The sequence below is a fragment of the Planococcus citri genome, chromosome 2, assembly GCF_950023065.1.
Source record: "Planococcus citri chromosome 2, ihPlaCitr1.1, whole genome shotgun sequence".
Lineage (NCBI taxonomy): Eukaryota > Metazoa > Arthropoda > Insecta > Hemiptera > Pseudococcidae > Planococcus > Planococcus citri.
In genome coordinates, this window is record NC_088678.1 from 69,600,426 (window position 1) to 69,628,180 (window position 27,755).

General features: G+C 34.8%; 2 protein-coding genes across 3 annotated transcripts in view; one reads left to right on the plus strand and one right to left on the minus strand.

The window, feature by feature from the left end:
- LOC135837439 (non-structural maintenance of chromosomes element 3 homolog) overlaps positions 1-27,755 on the plus strand; it is a 69,244-nt gene that overhangs the window by 7,284 nt on the left and 34,205 nt on the right. Inside the window, exon 6 of one of the 2 annotated variants that reach the window (XM_065352707.1) lies at positions 11,541-18,361. The exons of the other annotated variant lie outside the window; for it this stretch is intronic. The gene's annotated coding sequence lies outside the window, so the exon portion shown is untranslated. Of the gene's footprint in view, positions 1-11,540; positions 18,362-27,755 lie in introns of those variants that run through there. 2 annotated transcript variants of the gene reach the window in all.
- LOC135837425 (alkaline phosphatase-like) lies at positions 17,565-27,736 on the minus strand. Its single transcript, XM_065352689.1, has 7 exons — positions 27,596-27,736; positions 27,396-27,497; positions 26,983-27,203; positions 22,564-22,932; positions 22,294-22,495; positions 21,800-22,225; positions 17,565-18,446 (listed from the first exon to the last, which is right to left on the minus strand). Exons 1-7 carry the CDS (start codon positions 27,663-27,665, stop codon positions 18,070-18,072), a joined length of 1,767 nt encoding a protein of 588 aa, XP_065208761.1. The 5' UTR covers positions 27,666-27,736; the 3' UTR covers positions 17,565-18,069.

Sequence of the window (27,755 nt, forward strand, 5' to 3'; positions counted from 1 at the left end):
CGAAACGTCAGGTTTCTTACCAAAAAGAAGCTCAAATGGTGTACGATTTTCCACTGAATTTGCAAGGACACGATTGCCAATGTAAACTGCTGCTTTAACAACCTCTGGCCAAAATCTCTTATCAACACCAGACTCATCAAACAGACAATTAGCACGATTAACGATCACCTGATTGAGACGTTCAGCACATCCGTTCAACTGCTGTGTATATGGTGGAACCTTCTGAATAAAGAACCCTTTCTCTCTCGAAAAATCATAAAAACGCCTATTGATATATTCGCGACCATTATCACATCTCAAATTCAGAATTTTCTTACCAGTTAAATTCGTTACCTTGTTATAATAATCCACAAAACAATCGAATACCTCGGACTTCGCATTGATACAATATACCTTCACATACTTGCTATAATCGTCTGTAAAGGTGACAAAATATTGCTCACCTCTATTGCCCTTTGTCATATGAGGTCCATTCACGTCTGTGTGAACAATTTCAAGCAAATCATTAGCCCTACTTCGACCTCCGCCAAACGATAAATTTCTCATCTTATTCCGGTTACACAGATCACATTCAACATACTCATCAGAAACATTACTAGGAAAACCATCCAACATATTACCTTTAGCCAACTCCTTGATAGTATAAAAATTCACATGACCCAACACTCGATGCCAATACTTTTTATCTGTCTCAACCTTACGTGAAGCATAGATACACTTATCACCGTTATCAAAATTACCATTTTTGCCCTCATATTTGCACGTTATCTCGTACAGTTTACCCTTTTTGGTTCCAATACCTATCAACTGTCTAGACCTATTATACACTTCTGCTTTACCATCACCTAAAACAATAGTATACCCAGCCTGATCAATAGTACTCAGAGATAACAGATTATTCCTAATTTCTTCTACCAAATATACATTTTTAATTTTACAACTAGTTAATTTTCTATCAACTTTAAATACAACATTAACATTACCAATATATTCCGATTTGCATGGATAACCATCACCAACCTTAACATCAACAGGTTGTTTCAAACGAATACACTCAGAAAAATATTCCTTTTTACAAACTAGGTGGTCAGTGGCACCACTATCTAACAACCAAGACATCAAACTATTGTTACCTTCGATTTCGGAATTATTAATTGACAACTGATGATTATCTACTTCAATTAGAAACGATTCTGGCGGATTTCGATTTTGATTATTGTTGCTATTACCACGACCCCGATAGCCTCTTCTCCCTCGACGATTGGACCAATTACCGCGAAAATTACCTCGTCCATTATGACGTCTGCCTTGATTAGTCCATTTATTACGACACTGTTTCTTCATATGCCCTTTTTCACCGCACCCGAAACACTGAATGTCCCTTTTGGCATAAAATAATGAACTCGAATTAACACCATCTGCAGGCTCGTCACTTTTATTCTCGGAACTGGAGCTAGTTTTTATCTCAGAACTGGAACTTTTATCTTCGGAAGGTGTACTTTGGACTTCAGTGGGTGACTTTTTACTTGATAGGAACTTTGATTTTACATATTGCAGCTTAGACTCGTCGGCAGGTAAAACATCAACGATATCATTCAAATGTTCAAGCTCCTTTGGCATTTTTAACAATAAATGAGCTAATTCACCATCTTCGTCGACTGCTTTACCGGAGGCTCGGACTTTATGAACTCGTTTTCCAAATTCGGCAATAAATTCGGTTCTTGTTTGCTTGCTGGGTTCATATTGTAAAGCACTGAGCTCATTTTCCGCCAGTACTTGCTCAGCTCGGCCAACACGATTATACAGCTTCTCTAAAACATCCCACATACCTTTCGCCGATGTCTGATTCAAAACTAGACATAACATTTCATGAGACAACGAATTCGCAATAATACTCTTGGCTTTAGAGTCTTTGGATTTGGTCTGATCCGTCGGTTCAACTGAGATACAGGTCAAAACTTCCTTTGCCTCTAGATACAGCTTCATTCGAAAGCTCCACGTATGATAATTAGTTCCATCGAACTCCGGAACACCGCAAAATTGATCTCTAGCCAACATATTCACTTTAAAAAACTTACGTAACGATAAAAAACGGCAAACAAGTTCAAAAAAAATTCAAAAAAAAAATTCAGGCCACAACCACACATTAATTTTTCAATCTACAACTTGAAAACCACGCCTGATACCATGTCAAACTATCGAGAGACGAATACAACATATCTACAGCAACGAACACAACGGAATAACGTATATTTGGTCAGGTATGATATGTACAATGAGTACAAGTACAAAGTGGAAAATCCCACAAGCTTATCTCGTACCTATAGAATAGCTACGAGTACGTAGACGATACAATAACGGATCACATCGACTATCTAACAAAGAAAAATCGATATGACTCATTAGTTATCAAAAATAATAGTTTTTTTAAAAAATCATTAAAAATTATTGAAAAATTCGTGAAAAATTGCTTCAATTGTGTAAAAAAAAATTAGAAATTGCACAAAATTTTGAGAAAATTGTTGTCCTATAGTCTTGCTTATTGCTAAAAATGTCACTTTTTCGTAAAAAATTTCCAAAAAAGTCATTGTGTAAATACAACGCACAGTTGCCACAAATAATTTCAAAAGAAAACAAGTAGTTAAGTCAACATCACCTTACGCGGCAAAGTAAGCAAATGAACAATGCTGATTTTTTTTAAAAATGAAAATGAAACTTAGGTACTTATTTGAAGATAATTTGAAGTAATAAGCACGATCTTCAATAATACATAATAATTGAAAATAACACGAAAAATGTAATTTTAATTGGGAAAATAGGTACTGATAACATTACATTTACAGTATTTTCATTTTTGGAAGCCAGTAAATATTATTTTTCATGGGCAATGCTTGACTTTGTTGTATTATGTAACGAAATTATGCAGTATTGTAAACATCAAAACATTGCACATTTTGGCAACGTAGGAAATTTTTGAGAGGTCAAGTTAAATGAAATGAGACAGACTATAGTCCCAATTTTTAACCGAAAGATTGGTAAAAAAAAAAAGTCTCACTTTTTCTACGAAGACTTGCTGCTAAAATTTTCATTCTTGCTTGTTGCCAAAAATTTACAAAAATACTCGCTTTTTTAGAAATCCTCAAAAATTCTCCTTTTTTTAGTCGAGTTTGCTAAAAATTATTTTTTGAAAGAAAAAAAAAGTAAACGGTGTCACCTTTTTTTCACAAATTGTCCAAAAATGTTGCTTATTACCAAAAACTGTCAAAAATACTCACTTTTTCAAAAATTGACAGATTTATTTTTTTTTGTTTGCAAAAAATTGTTGGAAAAAATTCTAACTGTTCCACTTTTTTTTACAAATGGTCCAAAGATCTTGTGTTTTAAGTAGGTATTAAAAATTTCCAAAAATTCTATCATTCAAAAAGTTGAGTTTTCTTACCTAAAAAATGAAAAAAACGCGCCTTTTGAAAAAAATTGTGAAAAAATATAGGTACCTACTATGTACCTACTTACCTACTTTCTTTACAAATAATTCCCAAAATTGCTACTTTTTGATAAAATTTGAAAAATGTTTGCTTTTCGACGAAAATTTAAATTCTATCTTTTCGGCAATATTGATGAAGATTTTCACTTTTTCCCGAAAAATCATCCAAAAGTTGATATAGGGCATACTGCCTCCATCGCCTAAAGGGGGATGATTTTGTGAACCCCTTAAACTGATAAGTTTGGGAACGTGTTATTTACGAAGGGTAAAATACTCTAAATAGTTAGCAATTTGTCATCAAGTAAATGACAGATTTATGATGACAAGTTAGGTCTTTTTATCGAGCTCGCGCCGCGAGCTTATTATTTAAAATAGGGAAAAATGCCGACAAAGATCTTAGCCTTTGGTCACGTGACTATCTTAAAAAATTATATATACAAGTAGTCCGCGGCATTTTCTCCACTTAGTTCCGTTTCCTGCAGTAAGATGGTTCTTCGTCATTTAGTAATAAGTTTTTATTTGTTAACACCTCGCGTGTGAAATTTATTTAATTTGATTTATACGATCAATTGATCCGATGATCAATTGTATTGGCGTTCTTTTCGGTAGTTTGAGGTGTAACCGGTCACCTGTAAATTACGCGAAGTGTTACGTGAAATCTCGTTTAGTTAAGGTGCCATCGTCGTCCTTAGTGTTGGTAGGACCCATGATAGAGATGGTCAATATGGACAGTTTTCAGGTAAATGTTAAAGCGCATTTATCATCAAGGTAATTGGCTTATTACTAATTATTGTAATAGGTAGGTATGTGGAATCGGAGAATTCCATACCTACCTAATATTTTATCAATGGTGTTTTGCATGACTTCATCGTGTATTTTGTGTATAGGTTTCTTATTTTTCTACTCGTGAGCATTCCCTAAATAGGAGGAATGCTACGAGGAAATTAATTAAGTGCACTCGGTACTAGTTATAAATTATGCATTATACTTCCTTATGACGGATCGTAGTAGACGTAGGCTACCGATTGGTAGAACCAAGGTCCTATGTATAAATACGTTATAATAAATTCTTTAAATTGTAATGTAGGTTTTATTCATTTCAACGTTCATTACATAGATTTTTGCGTAGTTAAGTCAGGTTATTGGTTAGATAGAGAGTCTTGAGCTATCCAGGCAAAATAGGGAAATATTCACCTCCTAAGGTGATATTTCTAAAACTCACTAGCATAGGAAAACAAATATTTCCTCCTCTCCTTCTACTCAGTAATTCCTGGTCTAACTATGTCAAATGGCGCCCGGATCAGGTGCGATCTTATTTTATGGCACCTGCCATAAAATAGATCGATCGAACTCACTAAAATTGTATTTTTCAAAAATTAAAATTTTCGAAATTTTCGTTTTAGAACCCAAAAAGCTCCCTAAGAGCCCTGTTCTAATCTAAATTTATAGTATCTAGGTTCTATTTGCCAAAAAGTAAAATTTTGAATATTTGAGAATTCAAAATTCAGCCCCATTCAGTGTATTTTTTTCGAGTGTTTTTTGCATAATTTAGAAACTATGTACGAAAAGTACACTAATTATAATAATATTTTATAGTGATATAAAATAGAGTAAAAATATTATAATTGATTGCCTCAGACCATCCGAGTAAAAAGCAGTCAATTATGATCAAAAATGAATTTTTTGACCTCGTAGGTAATTGTGAAGTATTGGATATAATGAACTTTGGTTGATAAAAGTGATCCTTCTCACGATCGATACATAGTACCTCTTTGAAAGATGCTTTTTCAGTCCAAAGTTTCCAATATTATTGCACTACAGACGAATCAAATAATTCGAAAAAATAAAATCATTGCTTTCTTGTATTAAATTGTCACACTGTGTCCTGCATATTATTACGTTTTTTGACCAAAAATACTTCAAAATGTAATAGAAATTGGATGAAATCAGTGAAATAGGTATCTCCGACCTACTCATTGAAGACAATTTTGAAAAAACAGACAGGGGCACCCCCAGTGCAGTTTTTACAAGAAAACATCTTAGATAATAGTAGGTCATTTAAATTAAATAGAGTAGAATAAAATTAATTAAACTAATCTATAACTAATCTGCATTTTTTCGCGATTTTTTTGTTTCTGTATACCATGTACTTCGTAATCGCGTAAATATTAGATGTAAACTCGAAAATAGGTATGCTGCGAGGGTGTTGTACCTTTCCAAGGTCATCACACTCGACGCACCCCTCTGGAAGCGTAAATATGCGACACATAAATCTGTCAAGTAGGCATTACATGCACTGAAAAATAACACCATTAATTTAGGATATGTAGCTGTCACAATTTTTCTACAAAATAGAAAAAATGCGTGTATTTGTAATCGTTAAATAGCGTAATTAATGACCATCCGTGCAACCCCTCCTGTCCACCCTTCAAATCTTCAAATATGCACGCTTTAAGTAATAAAATAGATACGATGCTGCGAGTGTCAAAGGATTTGTCAAGACATAAGGGTTCCTTACACCAGCGTAAAGATGAGAAAATGACCACCTCGTCGACAGGGTGTTAACCTTTAAAAATAGGGGAGAAAAGGATATGCGCGCACATCGGAAAGAGCTAAGCAACCGATTACATAGCCATTTACTCACATATTCGAAAAAATTAGTCTTTGCAGCATCGTTGTTCTAGTGACAAGTGTTCAGTGACTTCGGATAGGTACCTACCTAACTTCGAGTTTACGTCTGATTGCCTTTAATTTTTTCAACTACTTGGGTAAGTTTGAAAAACCTGCTTTCATTTCGCGTTTTTATTTTTTGCTTTGATTTTGAAAAAATGGATTGTGACTCTAGATTCGCATCACCATTTTTCAAAAGAAAACAGCCCAAAGTGGCTATGACTAATAATCATACTCGGTTTCCGGCTTTTGATCTCACTCATTTCGATGAAGGTCGAATAAAAGAAGATCAAAGGACCCCCTCGCCTCCGCATTCGGATGATGAAACTTCGTACCCCTCTGAAGCTTTTGAAATTCGTAAAAATCCCCCGATAAGTGTCGAAACTTCACCTTTGTCTGATAAAAATGAAAAAGAGCCGAATGAATTTCCTGATTTTGAGTTAGTTGAATTCGAAGATTTTTCTGAGAAAGAAATTAGGAAAAGTGAAACTTTTTTGAATCGGATCAATAAGGAAGAATTAACTAAGGATGAGATTTTGACAGTAGCGTTAGATGAGCTTCTCAAGGATGCTCATCCCGATTCTGAAGAAAAGGCGATTGAGGCAGCAGTCATGATGATGGTAGCAGATATTTCTCTAGATCGAACTGAGGAAAATTCTGAGTTGTATAAAGGGATTAGTGTGATTCCTATTCCTATCTTGCAGAAATATACCTTGATCGGAGATGGCTTATGTCATTTTTTAATGAGAAGACATATGGTCAAGACGACTCGTTTACCTGAGTATTTGAGAGACCAGATACCACTCAACAAGCTTTATATGAAACTTTTGCCTATTGAAATTCCAAAAAACGCAAGGGTCATTTTATCAGCTGGTCAATTGGAGTTTAATTACGCAGAAAAACCATACGTAGTTATAGAAAGTCAGCTGAGAAAAGTGATCAATTTGATACTTCAAAAAGGTGCGGAGTGGATTATTTTGCTCTTCCCGATTTATAAACCTAGAAATCCTGAAGAGAAAAATGTTCGAATTACGCGATACTTGGACTTTAAAAAATTATATAACTCTGTGGCCAAGGACCCTAGAGTGATACTTTGGAGAGGTCCAAGTTTGAAGTTTTTGGAATTAGAAAGCAGCAAATTTTTCTCAGAAAAGCACGTCGTTCGTCCGAAGACAGGAGATGACATGGAATTATTACCTATCCTGCATAAATTCCATTACGCGCCACTTTTGAGGAGATTTTTTATCAATACTCTCGAGTATAATGATATTAAAAATTCGATGATTGTTGAACTCGAGAGATTTGAGGAAGCTCAGTATAAAGGAAATCCGAGAAAAATAAAAGGAGGCCTGAAGAGACTATTTGATGAAAGGAATGTACCGTATATTCACCCCAGCTATCCGGAGACGGAGCTTGATTTTTTCGATATTCCAACTATGATTGTACCTCCGACAGCCAAAGCAAACTCAGAGAATGTCGTTAAGCCTGAAGTTCAGGAATTCTGTGAAATTCGAGAGACCATAGAATTACCCAACAGGAGCGACGCAAAGAGAGAAATGAGGCCACTTAAGGAGAGAATCAAAAAGGAGTGTGAAAAACACGTCACTTTTATCGAAAAGAAAGAGAAAGCGAAAAGAAAGAAGGAAAAGAATGAAAAATGTTCTGAGATGGAGATAGATCAGCTCCCAGGTGTAGTCAAGGTTACACTCCCTGATTTAGAGAAAATTCCAAAACCGAGGAATTTTGAAAATCCTGAGGAAGAGATCGAGGATCCTACCTGCATTATCGATGTTGTTGTAGGAACCGAGAAAATAGGTTTAGAATTAGACTCAGGAGCGTTTCCCAATCTAATGTCTCGTAAGCTAGTGAACAATCTATGGCTCAGATTCCCAGGCTGGGTCAGTATGAAGGATTTAGATCACAGGATTGAATTTAAATCAGCAGACGATTCGATAATCCAACCGGCATCGGTGCTTGCTGAGGTTAAGCTTTTATTAGGAAAAGATATCGTAAGGGTACCTTTCTACGTGATAGAAGTTGAGACCGACCTATGTATACTCGGAAGAATGTCAATGGATCACTTAAGGATGACCCTAGACATCCATAAGAGAGAGGTACGTTGTAAGCCCGATTTTTGTCATAAAATTACGATACCGTTTTGAAAGCCTGAGAAAAAAGAGACAGAGAGACCCGTTAAACAGGTGAAAGTTGAGGAAAATGAGCCAATAGAGAATCCTGACTATCCAATCTTGAGGGGCATTCTTGAGGCTGATAATGCAATTTCAGAAAGGTATTCGCGAGCTACTTTTGAATTAGGACGTTCTACTAAATTCGACGATGCGCCTCCAGTACTTGAACCTAAACAACCCGAGCCTATCACGATTCCAGAACCTCCATTCTACGAATTCAAAACCCTCCCTTACGGTATGTGTACGCCATTAAGTACCAACGCGGTACACCACTATGCTCAACAACTTCTGGATCAATTCCAAGGAGACTCTCCATTCCATAAGGAGGCCACGAGGAAGATCAAGAAACTCAAAGACGAGCTATTAGGTGGACAATCCGAAGATCCAGTACAGGCATATACTGACGACGTGATGATAACAATCACGTCATCAACCTAAAAATTCACGTTTAAAAATAATTAAAATAAAAATTCGCATTCAGTCAAAATTAATTCAATCAACTTTCCTAAGAAAATTAACATAGATTGAAATACAATAATAGTCAAAACATCCTACTTGCTCCTTCCGAGCAAAGAGGCATCGAAATAATAAAACCAATAGTCTATTTAAAGTAACGTAAGAAATTCAATATAATAGTATCGAAACAATTCCGCAAAAATTTGTATTCATTAGCAATAGAATTATTTTGAAATAACGTAAAAATTCGATAAAAAAACCTTCCGAATGTGAATAAACTTTGTATCAACGCTAAACAAAAGATTCAACGTCATTTAAAAATAAAATTTCCGATTAAAATAGATTTCCATAATATGAAATAGTTCAAATTCCAATAGACCAATACCTATTCAACACAATAAGTACATAGAATACGGAAAATTCGTCGAAAGTAGTTAAATTAGGCAATAATGTTGATCTGGAAAAATCCCTATCACTCTGTTCCTTATCCCTATCCATTAAAAACAACGTTAGGTGGTAATAGGTACTTAATTCTCTCGACACATATAAATTTTCGGTATCAAAAAATTCCCACACTTTTGAAAAATTCTAATATCCTAAAATACGAGTTTTGTTTTCTGTATGTTATAATGTGAAACTCAACAAATACACGAATATATCACAGGATATACTCGTAAAGTTGGGTGACACTTGTAATGTATGGAAAATAAATTAGTTAATAAAAGGTTTCTTTTACTCACCCTTGTAAACGATGTCCATGCGACGAGTCGTAAAATGATGTTCGTTGAATAGGGGGAGTGAAAATAAATCAACCCTCGTGACGCGTAAATGAAAATACCCTTCGGTATAGCTTCGACATCCGGTTTATAGCGTAGCAGCGTTGTAAAAATCTCGACGATCCATCCAGCTTTCGATTTTCTAAATAAAACAGAAAAAATAAGTCGAATTGAAAAACTAGATAGGTAGTCGATATAAAAAAAAAAAAAAAAATTTTAAAATTACGCTATGCTACAACTAATTAAGTAGGCAAACCGGTTTTAAGCGCGCACGATCCAGTACTAGCTCCCTCTCGTAAATCCGTGACTAAAATCAACTGATAGCAAAATCAAAACAAACCCGGTACTTTTTTGACAATATCACAGCCTTCTTTCTTGAACTGTTGTCGTTTATGAAATAAAAAGTAATCGAACTGATTTTTGCGCATTTAATTTTTATACGGTGTTACAGAGAACACAATCTAGTACGAGACGATAAAAGTAAAACGACCTAAGGAAATCAAGTAAATTTCTTCTTCTAGAAACACCCACATTTCTTTCATCATCCGAAGTCGACAGAGTAACAGGACCTAATAGCGAAGTTGTTTTTCTTTTTTGATAACTGTTTCAGACCAAGAAAAATGTTTCCTAAGGACGACCCTCCGGCATCATCGAATAGCGAAGCAGCAAAGTGGAAAGCATTAGCCATTTCACTTTGCCAGGAGCGCGAAGAACTTAGAACGGAAAATGAACGACTACGAGCACAAATAAATGCAATAAGGCGTAGGGAGGCGGAGGAAATAATGGCCGCAGTATCCATAATCCAACGACCGGCACAGATGAATCCTGGCAAACTTACACCTCCGACACCGCTTGTGCCAGGTATCATAGAACCTCAGCCAGCTTCAGCCCGGTTATTGGCACCGCCGCCGTTAATGATTAGTCCGGTCCAAGCAACCTTAGGCCAACTCGATCGAGACAATCAGCCGTCGGCATCCGTACCAGCACCACCCCCAGGGATGCTGGACCCACGACAATCGACTGACGGGGGCACGAGTTTCGATAATGCCACAGCCCAGGCTATATACGTCAACGATATGTCACACCCAGCTCAGCTACGTACCGTCTGTAGTACCGACAAAGAAGAAGAATCGACTACTAACCGCCAACGAGACTCCGAAAGACAGCGATTGCCCACGACACCGAAAGCTAAAAAACTCGCGAGTGAGCGAAAGAGGGCCTACGATGAGTTTTACTGGCAGGCAGAAGAAACCGTGAAGTACCTCAAATTCGCAAACAAAAACGATGTATCGCGCCCACCACCCGCTGCAACATCCCAGGATGACACAAACAATAACACTGAGAACGACGACGACACCTCTAAACCTGGCCCACTAACAGACAAAACAAACGATGAAAACATCCCTAAACCGTAAGAAAGTTATAACAAATCACTGTACAATTAGTCATAGATTAAAGTATTCAGTATCATAAACTAGCTATAACTACGTTATGTATAATTACGAAATACGATATCTGTCATTGTTCGACCAGCACTAATATTGAATACCTTACGATAGAAGAAAACGATCAATTTTTTGTAACAATAGTATAGAACTAAATGACGTTAATCCTTCCCATTTTTTTTTTTGTATAATCGTACAGTATATTTTGTTCTTATTCATTTCTTTTTATACGAACCTACTATTATGATGTAATACATCTCATTTATCACATATTATACGTTATTAATATTGGCAAGCCCAAAGTTTTTTCTTCCATGTTCCAGAAAGCATAACTAACTAAGAATGATAATTCAAAAACCAGGTTTTGAATCCGAAAAAATGATCCTAACCTAATGAAGAGAAGACAAGAAGACAACAACGCATATGCATGAATAATGATATTTACTAATGAAACGTTTATGTTCCAAAACCAATAGGGGAAAAATACTAAATACCAATAATATTTGTTCACTGTTGACAGCGAATATCTACGTACCCATAGAAATTGAGATTCATGACCAGCAATTATGGAATTGTTGTCGAAAGTGCGTTTACACTCTTCTCTTCTCTTCAAATCACTAGATAATCGACCGCAGGATCAGAGCTTCGGACTTCATCTTCCTGATTCTAATTCAAATATCAGCATACCTGTAGTGATTGCGATTCATGACCAGCAATTATGGAATTGTTGTCGAAAATACGCTTACACTCTTCTCTTCTCTTCACATTACTGGATAATCGAGTAAAAACAGCTGCAACCAAAGACAAATAACGTAATCGAATAATTTCTTTTATAACTGGTATTGATAAGATACACTCTAGAGTTATTAATTTATTTCTCAATTTATTAATTATTCAATTTTTAACGATGAATGATTGACACCGTATGTATCAATCCAATTTTTTCCTAATTTTACTTATAAAAATTACGATCGACACACGCATGTAAGATCCGTCTTTTACTTTAGAATTACTTTTAAAATGAATGATTGACATCTATATGCCATAATCGAGAATTTTTTTTACTCAAAATTAATCTATTTTTTATTCGGAATGATTAACATTTACCTGCAATTGTCCATATTGCTCTGTTAGGGAAATCCAAATTTGACTTCGATGGCAGGACTTTGATCATTCCTCCATTCTAATAGCGTCGCGTAGTTTGAAAATTGAGATCTTTTTTCACCACCTAAGAACAAATTTTTCCAATTTTTTCAATATTTTTTTTGTAGTTTTTCTAAATTTTTTTTTACAAAAAACAGAGTGACATAAAATTTATTTTTCATAAAATAGTCGAATATTACTTATCATAGGATAGTAATTCTTCATATCTCGCCTTTGATTTTGATTTTTTTGAATTCTTCTTTTGATTTTGGAATCTTCAAGGTCACTTCTGTGAACAGAAAAACAAAATCACTCGAGTTAAAATTCTAAAAATGTTGCAGAATCGTGTAAAAATATAGAATAGGGATACTTACTTCTTCTTTACCGGATCAGTCTTGATATCTGCAACAAAAAACATACACAAATTTAAAAAATGTAGGTCTTAATAAAAACTTATACTTACGATGACGATACCATACCTTCTACCGTCTGCTTAATTTAAAACCTGAAATAGAAATTTACCCTTCATAGGAAAAACCCAAAATTAATAGGCTCAAAATTTTGATATTTTTTTTATGCCAAAATTAAGAAGAGAGCATTTGATTTTGAGCTCCAAATAGATTTTGCCTCAAATTTTCTAGTCGAAAGTTCTAAATTTTTTCTGCTACTGACATAGGTGTCTATAGCCTTAATCATCTCTTGGTGTTGTCAAAGTGTTTGGCGTACGCTCTGGTTATTGTACCTTCGCTGACTTAGTAATTTCTTGAAATTCTTCACAAGCGTTGGATCATTGCTAGAGATGCAAAAAACACTTTCTCTATTCATACACCTCATTCTCCCACCCTCCGATCCGGCCCTTTTGGCAAATGTTTACTGTAATGAAATTGATTACAGCGAAATAGTCTGCAGATCATCGCGGCAAATTACGGAGGGGCATAGGGTCACTCCCCTCAGATGGGGGGTGAGTGGCGGGGTTCAGGTGTGCGTTGGAGGCACTTTGCTCTATGGTTTTTGGAGTCCGTATTTTACCTCGGTGCTCTACCCCGTAGCTAAACCTACGAAGGGGCATATGATATAGGGCATACTGCCTCCATCGCCTAAAGGGGGATGATTTTGTGAACCCCTTAAACTGATAAGTTTGGGAACGTGTTATTTACGAAGGGTAAAATACTCTAAATAGTTAGCAATTTGTCATCAAGTAAATGACAGATTTATGATGACAAGTTAGGTCTTTTTATCGAGCTCGCGCCGCGAGCTTATTATTTAAAATAGGGAAAAATGCCGACAAAGATCTTAGCCTTTGGTCACGTGACTATCTTAAAAAATTATATATACAAGTAGTCCGCGGCATTTTCTCCACTTAGTTCCGTTTCCTGCAGTAAGATGGTTCTTCGTCATTTAGTAATAAGTTTTTATTTGTTAACACCTCGCGTGTGAAATTTATTTAATTTGATTTATACGATCAATTGATCCGATGATCAATTGTATTGGCGTTCTTTTCGGTAGTTTGAGGTGTAACTGGTCACCTGTAAATTACGCGAAGTGTTACGTGAAATCTCGTTTAGTTAAGGTGCCATCGTCGTCCTTAGTGTTGGTAGGACCCATGATAGAGATGGTCAATATGGACAGTTTTCAGGTAAATGTTAAAGCGCATTTATCATCAAGGTAATTGGCTTATTACTAATTATTGTAATAGGTAGGTATGTGGAATCGGAGAATTCCATACCTACCTAATATTTTATCAATGGTGTTTTGCATGACTTCATCGTGTATTTTGTGTATAGGTTTCTTATTTTTCTACTCGTGAGCATTCCCTAAATAGGAGGAATGCTACGAGGAAATTAATTAAGTGCACTCGGTACTAGTTATAAATTATGCATTATACTTCCTTATGACAGATCGTAGTAGACGTAGGCTACCGATTGGTAGAACCAAGGTCCTATGTATAAATACGTTATAATAAATTCTTTAAATTGTAATGTAGGTTTTATTCATTTCAACGTTCATTACATAGATTTTTGCGTAGTTAAGTCAGGTTATTGGTTAGATAGAGAGTCTTGAGCTATCCAGGCAAAATAGGGAAATATTCACCTCCTAAGGTGATATTTCTAAAACTCACTAGCATAGGAAAACAAATATTTCCTCCTCTCCTTCTACTCAGTAATTCCTGGTCTAACTATGTCAAAGTCGCTTATCTTCTAGAAATTGCCAAAAAGTATCACTTTTTTGCCAATGATTCCCAAAAAGTCCTGAATTTTGCTGAAATTGTCAATCTTGTTTTTTTTTCACTTTTCTAAAATTCTCCCCTTTTAGCAAAATTGTCGTCTGGTTGGAAAAATTGCAAAAATTATCTCTTTGTTGCCGAAGATTGCCCAAAAATCTCGCTTTTTCAAGAAAAAGTGTTGAATCAGTTTATAACTTTTTAATATGAGAAACCAGAAAATTTCAATTTGTAGTTAATGTTCTGCTTTTTCGGTATAAAAAATTAATGTTTTGCTCGCGTTTTATCATTATCACTTTTTTGGTTACATTGTGGTTATTTTTTTTGAGCTTTTCTTGTTACTAAAGTTACTTTTCGAGCTTTTTTGGTTACTAAAGTTAAATTTTTTTGGAAAAATTCATAATAAGACTTGAACTTTTTGTGAGCAAAGAAAAATTGTATTTCAATGCTGCTAAATTTTTTCAACATTTTTTAGACACCTTACAATCATTTTAAAGCTCGAAAATTTAACTCATCATCTGTAGCTTATTTTTCAACTTTCAGGTCATTTCACCCCCTTTCTTTCTTTCAACTCATCTCAAGGTCCAAATATCAATCGTTACCTTAATGCCAAATCCGAGTATGTCCATCCAAAAAAACATCGTCGTTTTGCGTCACTGATAAGACTCTGGGAAGCCCTGAATTGAAAAATTTGCATCTGAGTACAGTTAAAATGCACCACCGAAGATGCACGAAGCTGACCGATGTTCAATCAGAACTCAACGAACCCTTCCGAGCATATCCGAACCTTATCAGTGATGCGTAAAATCGTACTTTTTTTGTATGGACGTACTCGGATTTGGCTTTAAGGTAACAAATTTTACTCTGATCAAAAAAATTATCGAAGACAAATTTTGATGTACTTTTTTGTTTTCTGGTCGAAAAAGTTGGTGCAATTCCAAATTATTTCAAATTAAAATTCTTTATTGTAGTCTGACATAGTTAATTCATGCGCACCTGGGTAGAGGGAGAGAAGGATAGATTTATGTATTTTCCTATGCTAGTGAGTTTTAGAAATATCACCTTAAGGGTGAATATTTCCCTATTTGCCTGGATAGCTCAAGACTCTCTATCTAACCAAAAACGTGACTTAACTACGCAAAAACTATGTAATGAACGTTGAAATGAAAACAACCTACATTACAATTTAAAGAATTTATTATAACGTATTTATACATAGGACATCGGTTCTACCTATTAGTAGCCTAAATCTACTACGATCCATCATAAGGAAGTGAAATGCATAATTTATAACTAGTACTAGATGCACTTAATTAATTTCCTCGTAGCAATCCTCCTATTTAGGGATTGCTCACGAGTAGAAAAATAAGAAACCTATACATAAAATACACGATGAATTCATGCAAAACACCATTGATAAAATATTAGGTAGGCATAGAATTCTCTGATTCCATATACTTACCTATAACAATAATTAGTAATAAGCCAATTTACCTTGATGATAAATGCGCTTTAACATTTACCTGAAAACTGTCCACATTGACCATCTCTATCAGTTGTCCTACTAGAGTCGGTGCAATTTATTTAGGCGGCTGAGCGTTCAAAATCACAAAAGCGGGAACCAACGAGAAGCTCTGTTGAAATTTTAGGCTGCTGACTCGGGGCCCTTGTTGGTTTCCACTTACGAAGTTGCGCGCGCACACCCGCCTAAATAAATTGCATGGACTCTAATACTAAGGACTTCGATGGCACCTTAACTAAACGAGATTTCACGTAACACTTTGCATAATTTACAGGTGTCCGGATACACCTCAAACTACCGAAAAGAACTCCAATATAATTGATCATCAATTAATTGTATAAATCAAATTATATAAATTTCACATGCGAGGTGTTAACAAATAAAAACTTATTACTTACTAGGATGACGAAGAACCATCTTACTGCAGGAAACGGAACTAAGTGGAGAAAATGCCGCAGACAACTTCTATACTTATATAATATTTTGGGGTAGTCACGTGACCAAAGGCTAAGATCTTTGTCGGCATTTTTCCCTATTTAAATAATCGACTCGCGGCTGCGAGCTCGATACAAAGACCTAACTGTCATCATAAATATGTCATCTCAATTAATGACAAATTACTGTCTATTTACCCTTTGTAAAGAACATGTTACCAAACTTTTCAGTTTAAGGGGTTCACAAAATCATCCCCCTGTAGGCGATGGAGGCAGTATGCCCTATATCAAGTCGACAGCTTTCGCTGTATTACAATGTCAGGGCAGTACAAACAAAAATTTAGAAATGAAAGGATTAATTTTCAACATTTTCAAAACGTTTAACCTTCTTCTACACCTCTTTACTTTTTTCTGTGATGAATTTGACCTTGCCCATGGTAAAGATGAAAAAAAGTTGAGAAATTTATGAAAATTTTGTTTAAAAAGACCATTTTTTTGTATACTCAGCATGAGATTTTAACCCTTTTCGATGTGTCATACCGCTAATTAAGAGAAAAAATTGCAAAGTTAGGTTTTGAGGGGATTAAAGCGAGGAGAGAGGATGAAAAACAAGAGCAGTCACAATTTTTGGTCTCAGTGTGAAATTTTGACTTATTTTGATGAGTCATACGACTTTAGGAGAAAAAAAATCGCGCAATGAAATTTAGGAGAGCTAAAGCGGCGGCGGGAGAGGGGTGCTACACAAAAACAGACACCTTTTTTAGACTCAGTGTGAAATTCCAACCTTCTTTGATGTATCATAAGTATAACTTGATTTGAGTGAAAAAATTCAAAGATAAAATTGAGGGAAATAGATGCTTGAGTAAGATTATAAGTAACTTGATTGCGCCAAGTTGTGCTGGTCAATTTCGACGAATTTGACGATTTTCGATGAGTTATGATGTAATTTGTCAAAATATGAAAAAAAATAAGTGTCCTCTTCTCATTTTCACGAAAAAAAACATGAAATGCTTGGATTCTAGACTATCTGCAATGAGCTACAATAAATTGTTCATCAATCATCTTTGACATTAGTTTCCTCGTGATATCAGTTTTATCAATTCTTCCCTTCTCCAGTTTTAGCTTCCCCTCCTCCTCCTCCTCCCTCTCTTTGTCATCTCTTCGATTTCAAAACATCACCGTCTTATGAAATATCCAACCCATAAAAAAAAATCAGTACAACAATAACAACACAAACATATTTTTTTTCTGTCATTCGTTATAATGATGCACATAATTTTCGCTATGATGTCTCACGTTTACCGTACTGTATAGGTACATGCATTACACTAAAACACTATAAAAAACGAGCGACGAATAAATTAAACTCGTTAAATTACTCGGTCGAATAATTTCTCAGTTTATTAAATTAATCTAATCACGTCGACAATCATACATACATAAGGTAATTAACATGTACAAATAATAAAAAAAGTATGTAGGCAGCGGATAGTTGTAATAATCTCGCGCAAACCTAGTAAACCTACCAACCACTCCATCAGTTTTATTGTTTATTTACCAATTGTATAATACATTAGGCACACTGTTATACAACCTCGTATACCATTATTTTAATGAAGAAGAATTTCGCCAATGTACAATTTTACGATTTGCGTAGACGTAGGTAAGAAGTAATAGGCACTAAATTTACGTAAATACATACGTAGTTGTAATGAAGATCGATTAATTTTTAAGTACTACTCAGCGAATATCTACTGATAAATGGTAAGCTGACTAGAGTAGATAACAACAACACGGTCCACGTGTTGATGGCGTACAATGTAGGAGCAGAATTATGCTGTTCTGGTTTAGGTGCAGGATGATCTGGCGCCGCTGGGGTGATTTGGTCTTGAGGAGGTGCAGGTGGCTGAGGTGGGTCTACGATCGCTGTCTCGTCTGGTATTGGTATATTAGCTGCGTGAGCTTCGGCTATTGGGATAAAGCTTTGTTCGTAAGTGCCACTGAAGATGTGAGCCCATGGACCGCGAGCGAAAACTGCTACGTCGTCGCCTCCGTGAGATTCCCATTCTTTTAGCACGAGTGCGGGGTACATGTAGTCGATGCTTTCTGTGTGTGAATAGAATAGATTGTTAGTGAAAAATACTCGTAGTAGCTCAAAGAATTGCAGATTTAGCGTATGAAAAGGTTGGAAACCATAAAGAAAGGGGGTGAGATGAGATTTTGAAGCACGATTGTAAAATTTGTAACCCAGTTTGAATAGGGAAGGACAAGATAAGTTTATTGAATGTCTAAACAGTGTAGTTATGAGTCAATTTTTACAAGGAAGGGAATCTCGACTACATTACACAGCCACGAATTTTGTTACGTTTTTCCATAGGTTGGTACGAGAACACGGATTGAGAAAACTGGGGACCAAAATTATTCAAAATAGTACAAAAATTGCACAAACTGATGAAAAAAGTTGAATGACCCGACATTATCGCAGAAAAGCTCGTTTGCGATTACACTAATTGAACTATGCAATCACACTACAGGCGAAATTTTGAGCATGAGTGAGAATAATGGTATTTTTTGAAAAAAAAAGTGTCCTAAAATCTTGAAATGTGCAAGTAGACAATTATAATTCTTGGAATCCGTTTTGGGATCTTGAAACTGTGGGGTTGGGATTGACCCTTACTCCCCCCCCCCATTTTGGGCAAAACTAAAAAAATTACATAGGCCTTGTAATATATCGTTTGTTTGGTTTTCGGTAACGCCAAATCCAAATATCAACTTATTTTTGGGATATCACCCCTCCAACTTCCCCTTTGACCCACTAAATCACCATAAAATTTCGAAAATGGTCAAAAAATCAAGTGACCTATCGTTTGTTATGTTTTTGATAATACAAATTCCAGAAATGAACTTATTTTCTAGATAGAACGCCCCTAAAGCCCCCGGCAACTCTATCAGCGACATTCTGAATTTTCACAGATATCCAAAAAAAGGCCAAAAACATGTGAAATATCATTAGGTACGTTTTTGATGGCGATGTGCTCAAATTTAGGCAATTTTAATTGTTAAATTTCTCCATTTTTTTCTCACTTGCGATTTTGAAGGGAAAAAACGAGTAAATTCAAAGATTTCTCAGAGCTCGTACTCAAAAATTAACTTAAGGAACCAAAAAAGTAACAAGACGTGAGCTAAGCGAGACTTCTGAGAAAATTTTGGGAAAACCATTGATACGTTTTGGAATTTTTGGCAAAAAATCGACAATTTTTAGGTTTTTTTTTTTTGGCAAAAACACAAAACTTTCAAACAATTTTTAACAAAAAAAAACGTGAGTTTTTGACAATTTTTAGAATTTTTAGGTAAAATTGCAGTATTTTTGAAAATTTGGTAAAAACCGAAAATTTTTGTCAATTTTTGGCCAAATTTATATTTTTAGAAATTATTGGCAAATACTTTTTTTTTGACAATTTTTGCCGAAAAAGAGATACTTTTTTGCATGTTTTTGGGGAAAAAGTGGATTTTTTGGGGAAACTTTTGGAAAAACATGTTTGCTTTTTATTTTAAACTTTGAATTTTTCAAAAAAAAAAACCACTTTTCGAATTTTGGAATTTTGAAGCAAAGATAACACAAAAAAGAATTCTTCAGAAATTTTGAGTTGAAAATTTTCTATACAAAAAAATTTACGAGTTAGCATTTTTATAATTCCTCCCCACCCCCTGAAAAATCACTTTGGTACGGCCCTGAGTATTAAATTTTTGATGTCCACCTAACAAATGATTAATTTCACATCCGTTTTTCAGGGGGGGGGGGGGTGTCAAACTCTGAGTTCTCAGATCTTAAAACGAAAACTAAGCTCAATTATGTAGTTTCAACTGTAAATGCTCTCAAAATAGGACAATTTCATTAATAATTTGCAATATTAAAAGAGCAAACTGTCCTCGTTCATGCCCCTGGAGGGAAAATGAAGAAGGTATTTTGGTTGGTGAGATGATATGACCTCATAAAAAAAAATCATAGGATGGTGTTCGATTTTTCCATCAGCTTATGCTGCGATTTTCTGGCAATTTTGGAAAATTCGAGACTTTATAACCCCCTTTATTTTCCATTTTGGCAGCTGAATTTTTTGGGGAAATGTATGGTCCACTTATTTTAGTAAAAAAATGAACAGAATCTGTATCTGGAAAACCTAGATGAGGTTCAAAAAAATATTTTGGCTTACATTTTTCAAACTTGGTTAAATTTTGAAAACAATTGTAAAAAATGAGAAATTATTTCATCTTATCAAAATTGATGCCTTCTCTAAAATTATGCAACTGAAAGTTGGTAAAAAATCGAGACAGTTTCCAAATTTGCGGAAGGGGAAATGGGAAAATGCGTTTTTTACCATTTTCATAATTTTTTAAATGAAATAACGTCCCAAAAATTTGGTAACAATTGCTCTTTTCTGTTTGGAGCCTTGTTACCCTTTTCCAAAAATTCTGAAAATCGTAATCCGAAAGTTGAAAATTCTTCAGAAGTTCTTCAAAAAAGTTTTGATAGAAATTTTTAACTTTTTGTCGAAGTTTTAACCCATTTTGATGAATTGCATTACACCTTATTCAAGATACTCGAAAATCGACCCAATTTTGAGCTCAAAATTCTTCAAAGAACACTTTCGTTAAAATATCTGAATTTCTACTGAAATTTCAACCCATTGTGATAAATATTTTTACTCAAAATTGGAGGGGGCGCGACTTCGAAACTTTGCTGTATTGAGAGTGATCCAGTGAGGGGAGTCTCATTTTGAAAATTTGGAATTTTTAGACTCCGCCTTCCTATTTTTCTATTTCGAGAATCCAAAATACATTATTTTTCAACATTTAGGTAAGTAAGTAGAATGGGTGGTTTATCATTTTAAAGAATTAATTTAGAAAATGACGAAATGCGCCGAAAAATTTCAAGTTTTTAAATACGTCAATTTTGTCCTTGGAACTATCTTATTGTTCCTAGAAATCGAACTGAATTTATTCATTATTTGGCTGATAAGTAAGTAGATTTCAAAGCAGTAAGAAAACGTGATAATTGATTATGTAAATTGTAAAGTTTACACTAATAAAGATGTCCAAAGGTTTAATCTATTCAAATGACAAATACGCAGCTAATTCGTATGTGGATGTACTTCTAACGACGATAAAATTATAAAAATAGACATTTGTTCAAATTGATAATTTGTCAGGTGACAATTGAGTGATAGTTTGATTGAGTACCCATATAAACGATATCTTAAAGAGTGAAAAATTGAACGCAAATGCTAGAATAAATTAATCTCGATGGCAAACATTTTTCAAGTCAAGATAAAAATTTGATTGTTCGAATAATTTTGATTTTATGGACTGTTCCTACATAGATTCAAATGGGAGTGTGCTCTCTAGGATCACGAATTTCATAAAAAATATGCATGTAAGAGTATGTTTTAACGAATACTTACTCATGTCTTCTTTTTCCAAATTGTACTCTTTTTTATATCCGAGACCATTGGCGTAACTCAGCGTCGAATAAGGCATACCATTTTGACTTTTTCCATAAATACCTAAAATATCATGACCTCTGGCCGGATATCCGCTTATACTCATCGTATGCGCGTGATCAGCTGTGACAACAATCAACGTATCTTCTTCGCTGGTCAACTTGGTGGCTAATTCGATGGCATTGGCAAATTCGGTAGTTTCGGTGAGAGCTTTCCTAGCCATATCTTTATGATGAGCTTTGTCAATCAGGCCACCTTCTACGAAAAGAAAGAAGCCATTTTTGTCATTGCTGAGCGATTTTATGGCAGTTTCTACCATTTCTGATAACGTTGGTTGGTCTTTTGGACGCTGAAGATTGTAAGCGAGGTGACTAGGGGCGAATAAACCTGCAAAAATAACACAGACGATGTTAAAATGTGAAAATAGTTACAGATGACGAAAAAATCTGCAGCACCTAAAATATAATCTGCTCCGGTTACGTTTTCTTTTAATTTAGCGAGTTCGTCAGCGTTCGTCAGGTAAACGTGGGATGCTTTTTTGGCAATTTTGTCTTGTTTCCATGCTTCGATCAAGTCTCCTTGTAATCGATGACCTCTTCCATTTGGCGAGGTTGTTCCATTCGGTAAGAATTTATCTCTGCCTCCTCCCATAATGACCTAAGACGAGTTTACAATTTAATTTTTGCCGCTGAAAAAGATTCAAATATTTAGGTAGGGAAATGTACCTTAATATTACGCCCAACTGGACCATGAATCAGCTGCTGGGCGATATCAAAATTACAAGAATTCGGATCAAGTCCAAGTTCGACAACATCAGCGTCATCCTCCATGTCACGTAATGGTACATGAGCATAAGCTCCGGCTGGAGATGCGTCGGTAATTCGAGTATTCGTAACGATTCCTGTTGCTTTTCCAGCATCCTGAGCCCATTTCACTATCGAAGATGGTCTATTTGACGGTAATTTAGCGCTCTCGCAATCTGCAGGTTTTACTTTAGCTGTCACACCGATCGTGTAATAGTTGCTTTTCACCCCTCGTAAGTAAGCTGTGGCTGTGCTGGCTGAATCTGGCACTTGTTTGTCGACGCAATACGTCTAAAAATAGCAGTAAAATTACTAAGAGTGATGTAAGAATTTGGAGTATGGTATATCGAGTGGAGTATACAGGTGTCAAGTCGAGTAGGGTAACTTTATATTGTTACGAAGTGGTGCTTGGTGCTTTCGATAACGTATGGTTTAATCGTCGCAAAGCTCTTCTGATTCGTCGAGTGCTATACATCGTGTAATATTGTCGTTTTACGTATGTTTGTTTTGGAGTATCGTACCATTCTCATGTGAGACAGTGAGAGTAAAATGAGCCAGACAAATATCAATATTTAAGTTAATACGTTACGTTTTTTTTATGGTTTGTTATCGCTCGAATATGTTTCAAAATTAGCAAATTTGAGAGTTTTGGTAAATACTCGTAAAATATGTGTTGTTCCAAACCGAATATTATATGGGTGGGGTATTTTATGGAATATTACGACAATTTTTTTACACAGTTCGATCGTATATAGGTATTTCAAGTTTAAGAAATTTTGTCAAAAAATTGCTGTTGAAATGATTTGAAAATTTTTCGTTCTATTCATTTCTCAAGAGAGGTAACCTAATCGACAGAAAAATTTTCAAACTGGACAAAGAAAACTCAAAAGAGGACCTAAAAGTTTATTTTTCATTTTTTTTGAAATTTTTTAATTTTCAGGCTCATTTTCCAAAAAAAAAAATCTAAACTCAGCCAAATTGATGTAGAAGGATGATAAGCTTTACGCTTCTATTTTCAACATCTCGACTTATTGGTAGTGATGGTTTTCAGCCATCATGAAGCTTTGAGCAAAATTTTTGGATTTTCTGGTCTTTAAAATGTGTACCTAAATCGATCGGAAGTACGAGTTAATCCCAGTTTTTAAATATTGATTTTCTAGACTCTTTTTATAACAATTTTTTGAAACTGAAAAATCCAAAAATCTGCTAAAAAATAGAGCGATTCAAAACTGGCAGTACCAGTATCAATTGATCCGAAAGATTGAAAGTACAATAACTTTTTGCACAGGCACTTTCTCGAATGTTGAATTATTCTCGTTCTTTTGAAAATGATAATTGATCGCAGAGAAAATTTTAAACTCGAACTAAAAGGAACGATTTTGAAAATTTTTCGCATGAATCGACTGGATTTGCCACAAAGATGATTTTTCCCGGTTTTTGGGTATTAAATTTTCTTATTCAAAGCCAGAATTACTATTGATTTGAATTTGCAGAAACGGCTCTCGAAAATTTATGCCTGAATCGATCTGAGATGTCACAAGGACGATGTAATCCTAATTTTTGGATGCCGAATTGTATTCAAGTTTGCAAAAATAGTTTTGAATTTGAACCCACAATAAGTTTATTTCAAAAAATGTCATTTGAGTCCGCAGAAAATTTTTTAGATTTGAATTCAGAGAGCAAAGTTCTTTAGAAAATGTGTGCCCAAAATTGACTTTGGATTATCAATGCACAAGGATGATAAATCCGATGCTGAATTTTATTTGAGCTTTTTTTATAAGAATTTTTTTTTGAAACTGAAAAATTAAAAAATTTACTGCAGGCTCCTGCATGGTTTTAAACCACCATCAATGAATTGGAGAAGTAAAACCGGGTATAAATAAAATTTCAGATTTCTAACTGAATTTCACCAAATTTTGATTTTTTTTTATCCTGCAAAATGAGTTTTTCAATAATTTCGGTTCTAGTTTAATGAAATTAGAGATTTAAAACACGAAAACCTTTATTTTTCAACCTTTACAATGATTGTTTTAAAAATTTCAGATCCCAGATGTGAGAAAACCGTTGTAAAATCCTCAAAATCTCTTGATCGAGCTGAGTTATTTGATTTGTGAAATTATTTCAATTTTTCTTAGAATAACCCGAGATGACTTAATGTTATTTTCAAACCTCAAAAGTTTCTTGAGGTGGTGGCAAGGAGGGAAGGGGGGTAAATTTTAGGAAATAATTTAGTAAACCTTTGATAGTGGTTTATTTTATGGATTTTGTATCTTAAAATTCTTGAAAAAAAGATTCTTTGGCGAATTTTTAAATTTCAGTTTTTTTCCTTTTCTTTATTTTGACTTGATTTTCAAAATTCATTCTAAAAATAGAAAAGTAAATAATTCGAAAATATGCGAGGGGAACAGATAATTTTAAAACACCAACTCAAAAAACGTACTGAACAGAATAACATTTTTACTCCCTCCCTCCCTCCCACCCACCCCTTTCCCCTCCTAATTTCCACTTCCTTTAGCCGATATAAATATACTTTGTGAAAAAAATGCAAAAATTGACTTTTAGGAAGACGTTGCAAGCGAATGGAGGGAGGGAGGAGGGGAGAGAAAAATCCTGAAAAGATAAAAAAATTTTCCTGAAGGAAAATTATGATATTAAATACAAGATTATAGTGACGTTTTCAATATTTTCCTACTCAGAATGACGTTTTGACCCCCCCTCCCCACTCCCATTTTCACTTCCATCAACCTACAATACCTACATATAAAAATCGACTTTCTAAAAAAAATTCCAAAATTGAATTGAAAGAAGACGATATTGCGTCTCTACTTCTATTTGAATTGATGGGTAAAATGACCATCAAAATTTCCTCCTCCTCCACCTCTCCTCTCTCCTCCCCTTCTTCTTTACTCCCATTTTTCAACAGTGAAAGGCGGGAGGGGAAATATCCTGAAATAACGAAAGAGTTGACTAGAATAAAAATGATATTGAATACACGGTTTGGTTTTCAGAATGATGTGTTCAGAATTTTCTTACCTTTCTCCATCCCTTTTACTCTCACTTTTCAACCATGAATTTGGGACAGGGGACGGTGGAAAAAAATTACGAAAAAATTAAAAAAGTGTCTGAGAGGAAGATGATAATGAATCTACATATATATTTGATTTCATGAGTAAAATTGAGCATTCAAAATTTTCCCATCCATCTTTTATCTCACTCCCAATTCTCTAAAATGAGTACAATTGGAGGATCTTTGGAAAATGGAGACGAGGAGGTGAAAAAATTTTGAATACCATGATTTTACTCTAAAACTCTTTGCATCGAGTAAATTCAATATCATCTCCTTTACTCTCGCTTTTCAACAATAAATGGGAGGGGGCAGGAATAATTACGAAAAAATGAAGAAACTGTACGAGAGGAAGATGGTATTGAATCTACTTGATTTCATGAGTAAAATTGAGCATTCAGAATTAATTTTCTAAAATGAATAGAGTTAAATTGTTGTAAAATGAGGGGGAGAGGGAGGAGGTGGAAAAATTTTGAATACCACGATAGTACTCCATCTCACTCCGCATTAATTGAATTCAATGTTATCTTTCAATTTCAGTCAATTTTTTCATCTTTACCTACATGTTCATTTTTTTTGCTTCATTGAGCTTTTAAATTTTGAAAAAATTGTAACTTTTTCACATTTTTGAAAATTACTTGAGTCACTTTTGTTTGAAAATTTGATGTATGATTTCTGCTAATTCTAAACTATCTACTGTAAAATTTGAAATTGTGTGTGGTGGGGGGCGTTAATATTAGCCAATACTAGATACAATACATCTATTTCTCGCCAGTCCTTATCAGCTTTAACACCTTTGACCTTAATGAGGATTTTAAAAATTCAACAAAACTCGAAACATCAGTCCAAGCAACTCGAATTTCATTCAAGAGTATTTTAGCACATGCTCTTCGAGTGTTCCGAATTTCTATTGAAATCGCATAGCCAGACGTCTCAAGTATAGCCTCTTTGTCCGTCAATTTTTCGTTTTTTAAATCCCTACGTACTTCAAAGAATCAAAAATCTCGATAAATTGTATATTTTCAAGACGTTTCATTTCTTTCAAAAAAATCTCTCTTCGAAGCCTATCTTCGCAAACTGTCAGCCAATCAAACACTTCCGAACACTTTAGAGACGACGACGTTATCGCAACATACGATACCTTTACCTACCCAATACACATTGTATGTACGTACAAGTTGGCAATTTGAAATTCGAATTGCACACTGTGGGTAAATCTACTACAAAAGCGCATGTGCTGATAAGAAATAGTACAAATTTTATAAATTGACGTTTACCTTTGAAAGGCCGGAAAATGGAAAAGTTTCAAAGAATAATTGATTTTCTTCTCCATGCTGTTTATTATTCTGCCCTTGGTATATTCTAGCGGCCGTTATGGTCGGTATTGACATTCCGTCGCCCATAAAGAAAATAACATTTTTGGCGACGTTGGTGTTTATTTTTTTATTCACTTTTTCATTCAACGTTTTGTAAGCATTTTCACGCCAATATTTAATACCTGTCAAAAAAAATAATCGATTGGAAATTTCATACTCGTGGACGGTTTTCATCCGCAAGTAGGTTGAATAATATGGATGTGATTTATTTGTATTTGTGTGCTTGTGTGAGTGTGTGTGTGCCTTTTTTAACGTGTAGTATAGGTTGGTATTTTTGCAAATACGAGTAAGTATAGATCTTGAAAAACACGTACTAGTTTCTTTTGCATCGATTACAGGGTCTGGAAATGTTTTATAAGGGTCAGCATCTTCGTCTGTCACTACTTTATAGTTTGGGGCTGCGACTGCCGATGATGCTAGAGGGTAAAAATTGATGATTTTTTTGATCAGCTGGGTTTGAAAATGAAATAATGAAATTTCCGGATAAAAAATATTATGTAAAAATTAATCTTACCGAAACGAACGAAAAACACAGCTACGAGCGCCGCGATGCTCGTGAAAATCATATTCGAAGAAATTTGCATCGTCGAAACGACTTAGAATCACGATACGATCAAAATTTTCCCATTCACTCTTCGAATTTATGTAACAACGTGTAACCGATCGAGTAACTG